Source organism: Geospiza fortis, unplaced genomic scaffold, assembly GCF_000277835.1.
Source record: "Geospiza fortis unplaced genomic scaffold, GeoFor_1.0 scaffold1215, whole genome shotgun sequence".
In the NCBI taxonomy this organism is placed as follows: Eukaryota; Metazoa; Chordata; class Aves; order Passeriformes; family Thraupidae; genus Geospiza; species Geospiza fortis.
In genome coordinates, this window is record NW_005054724.1 from 64,077 (window position 1) to 68,355 (window position 4,279).

General features: G+C 44.1%; 1 protein-coding gene across 1 annotated transcript in view; it reads left to right on the top strand.

Moving 5' to 3' along the window:
- SCAP (SREBF chaperone) overlaps positions 1 to 4,279 on the top strand; it is a 59,500-nt gene that overhangs the window by 25,099 nt on the left and 30,122 nt on the right. Inside the window, exons 3-4 of the mRNA XM_031065270.1 lie at positions 761 to 887; positions 4,045 to 4,202. Of these exons, the coding sequence (XP_030921130.1) occupies positions 761 to 887; positions 4,045 to 4,202 (285 nt within the window). The remainder of the gene's footprint in view (positions 1 to 760; positions 888 to 4,044; positions 4,203 to 4,279) is intronic.

Consider the following 4,279-nt stretch of genomic DNA (forward strand, 5'->3'; position numbering starts at 1 on the left):
AAGGGCTTGGGGGCGGGGAACCAGCCGCTGGAAGAAGGGAGTGTCTGGCCTTTGGGTGGATGCTGCACTTACTGAGCCATGGCCATGCTGAGTGCCTTTGCCGCTGACTGGTGGGATGGAATCCAGGAGAGGCCCTGCAAGGGCTTCCCTTCTTCTCTCCCAGGACTTTTCCATGCTTTCCAAGGGAGGAGGACTCTGGGGTAGCAGTGTGTCCCATGAAAGCCAAAGCTCCCTTGCTGGGTCTCCTGTCCTGCACAGCTTGGCTGTGCCAAAGCAGGCTCAGTAATTTTTTAAACTCTTCTATTTTTATTATTATTATATAAATATTTTCTTCTTTCTTCTTCTTCTCCTCCTTCTCCTCCTCCTCCTCCTCCTCCTTCTTCTTCTTCTTCTTCTTCTTCTTCTTCTTCTTCTTCTTCTTCTTCTTCTTCTTCTTCTTCTTCTTCTTCTTCTTCTTCTTCTTCTTCTTCTTCTTCTTCTTCTCCTTCTTCTCCTTCTTCTCCTTCTTCTCCTTCTTCTCCTTCTTCTTCTTCTTCTTCTTTGTATTATTATTATTATATAAAGTAATATAAATTACTACTTTTATTATTATTATTCATACCACCAGGAGAAAATTACTTCAACATTTAGACCTCAACCTCAGGGCAAGGTTACCGTTTTGGGGACACATTCCGATATTTCAGGAAACACCGAATTTATTCTGCCTGTAAAAGTGCATGAGCCTCCCAGCTGAGGGGTTTGCCTGGTTGTGTCCCCCCAGCTCGCCCCTGCTGAAGCTGCCTCTGCCAGGGACGGGCCCCGTGGAGTTCAGCACGCCGCTGAAGGACTACGCTCCCCCCGGGGAGCAGGGAGTGCAGCCCGGGGAGCCCGGAGAGCGCCCCGACTGGGTGAGTGCTGCTGGGGACATGGGGACACTGGGGACACTGGGGACATGGCCTCGCTGAGGACACAGGGAGGGGATACAGCCCTTCTGGGGTCACTGGGGCCATGGGGAGGGGACATGGACCTGCTGGGGACATGGAGGGGACACAGTCCTGCTGGGGCCATGGGGACACAGGGATGGGGCATGGCCCTGCTGGGCTGCCCAGCACCCGATGACCCAGAGCAGCTGTGGCTGGCCCTGGATCCCTGTGGCAGTGCCCAAGGCGAGGTTGGACAGCGTTTGGATCACCCTGGGACAGTGGGAGGTGTCCCTGCCATGGCAGGGGTGGCACTGGATGGGTTTGAGGTCCCCACAACACAAACAGAGAATCAGACTCCTTTCGTTCTTGCCTGCTGAGTCCTGTCGTGTTCCACCTCTGATTTGGGAAGGGAAAACAGAGTCTGGCAAAACCCTTCTGTGGGATTTTTGGGGTCCCCGTGGCAGGAAGGAAATGATGAATGTGACTCCATGTTCTTAGAAGGTTGATTTATTTCTTTATGTTACTATATTATATAAAAGAATGCTATACTAAACAAAACTAAAGAATAGAGAAAGGATACAGACAGAAGGCTAAAAGTTAATAATGAAAAACCTGTGACTTTCCCCAGAGTCCTGACACAGCTGGCTGTGATTGGTCATTAAGTAAAAACAATTCACATGCTGGACAAACAATCTCCAACCACATTCCAAAGCAGCAAAAGACAGGAGAAGCAAATGAGATAACATTGTTTTCCTTTTTCTCTGAGACTTCTCCCCTTCCCAGGAGAAGAAATCCTGGTGAAGGGATTTTTCCAGAAAATATGACAGTTGTGGGGGTTTTAGTTGTTGGTTTTTTGGGTTTGAAGGCACTTGAGATGATAGTTTATGTTTGGACTTAAGTGTTCATTATTTTTTATTAGTAAAACAGTTTTATTACTGTGAGTTTGGCAGTTTTTTATTAGAAGGCGCAAAATGGTTAACAATTTTTTGTTACAAGCTTTTTTAAGACTAAACTATTTAATTAAGAGCCAACACTTAGATTATTTTTTTAAACTTAATAATTGATTTTAAAGAGCTTGAAATGCAGACTTTTTTTATGTAATTACAAAATGCTACTTATGAAGAAGAAGAAGTATGAAGGAGAAACTTAGGATAACATTCTGTGTTTTCTATTTTGTTTTTATTTGCAATATACTAAAAATCTTAAAACTTAAATTTCTCACTAAGTGATATACTTACACTACTCACCTTTGTGGCTTGCAGTCTATTTTGAAATTTAGGAAACTTTCTCTATGAATGAGGGTCAAAGTCAGTGCTCCTCCCAGAGCAGACAGACAAATATTTTTGGTGCTTTGGGTTTCCACATGGCAAAGGGATTTTTCCAGAAAATATGGCAGTGACATCGTTCCTGCTCTGGTTCTCTGGGAGCTCCCCAGTTGTGGGAGTCTTTAAAATCAGAGGGGTTTAGGAAAGGATATCTAGTGAGATATTAAGGTATTATTCTAAGCTTAATAATGGAGCTCTGTGCATTATGTTTTAAGGCTCACAAGCAGGTATTGTATTTGAAATAAGCAAGCATTGTTTAAACGAAGGTACCTGTGCTTATAGTGGTTGGATAGAACTACTGTCAATGTGCTTTTGCTTTGTGTGATTGGTCAAAAAACTTATAGAGTGAGTTGTAACATTGAGTTCTGTGTCTGCTGCCTGGGATGTGAGCTGCTGGCATCTTCCCATTGCCATATCCATGTAATGAGGCTGATGCTGGAAAATCAACCAGCTCGAGAGGTGTTCCCAGCAGCCCCATCCCACTGGGGGTTTGTACAGAGCCCTGTCCCTGAAGGGCTGTTGGGGACAGGCTGTGGCATTCACACCCTCTGAACGTGATTTCTCTGCCCAGGATTTTTCTCCTGGGAAGCTGAAAAGCAGCAAGAGGCCTCAGAGAGAAAGAAAACAATTCTTCTCTCATTTGCTTCTCCTGTGTTATGCTCGTGTGGAATGTGTTTGGAGATTGTTCACCCAAAGGTGATGGCTTGATGGGACTCCAGTGGGAGTTGTTTTGACTCAATGGCCAGTTGGGGCCAAGCTGTGTCGGGACTCTAGAAAAAGCCATTTTTCAATTGAGTTTTCAATTATTATCTTTTTAGCATTCAGTAAGTATCTCTTCTGTATTCTTTAGTGTAGTATCGCATAGTTATACAATATCACTTTGTTATACTATATTGTGGTACATATACGATATTCTTTAATATAATATAGTATAATAAAGTAATAAATGAGCCTTCTGAGAACATGGAGTCAGATACATCATTCTCTCCCCTCGTTGGAGTTATCCACATTTACAATAGCAGACAAAGGTGATACAGAGGTTCTGTCATTAGAAGGTATGAAAAGGTACTTTTTAATTAGAAATCTACAGTTTTTATAGAAAACTTAAGACTTGACTTAAGACTTGATTGGTGTAGCCATGATATTTTCTGACAAATCCCTTTGCCAGGATTTTTCTCCTGAGAATCTGAGAAGCCTCAGAGGAAAAGAAAAACAATAATTATCTGCTGCTGTGGAATGCAAGAGGTGCATCTTTGATTGGTCCATGTTGGTTGTTTCTAATTAATGGCCAATCACAGCCCAGCTGGCTCGGACTCTCTGAGAGTCACGAGCTTTTGTTATCATTCCATTTCTTTTTTTGCAAGCCTTCTGATGAAATCCTTTCTTCTATTCTTTAGTATAGTTTAATATATCAATATTAAACTATACTAACATTAATATTAGAATAGCTTAATATATAATTTTCTTCTAATATAATATATATCATAAAATAATAAAATCAGCCTTCTGAAACATGGAGTCAAGATTCTTGTCTCTTCCCTCGTCCTGGGACCCCAGATTGAGCCTGGGACCCTCGTCCTGAACAGCAGCACAGATTGGTTTTTAGGAATCTTCTCTCACACTATTGGCAAACTATGAATAACACACTCTGGAGAATCATATCTATAAACAACAGTTCTAGAAAGAGAGATAATAATTGCTTTAATTCTTTCTCTGAGCAAACTTCCCAGGAGGACCCTGGGGCAGCTGTGTGTCTGTGTGTGTGATCAGCCCAGCCCCTGGGCAGCATTGCCCTGACCCTGCCCTGTTCCCTGCAGTACGTGGGAGCCCCTGTGGCCTACATCCAGCAGATCTTTGTGAAGGCCACCGTGTCCCCGTGGCAGAAGAACCTGCTGGCCGTGGACGCGTTCCGCTCGCCGCTGGCCCGCGTCTTCCCGCTGGTGGAGGAGATCAGGAACCACGCCCTGAGGGACAGGTGAGCCCAGGGGCTGCTGGTGTCACCACTATTGCAGGTGGGACATGCACTGGCTTTTTTTGGCCCGCTGCCGTGCA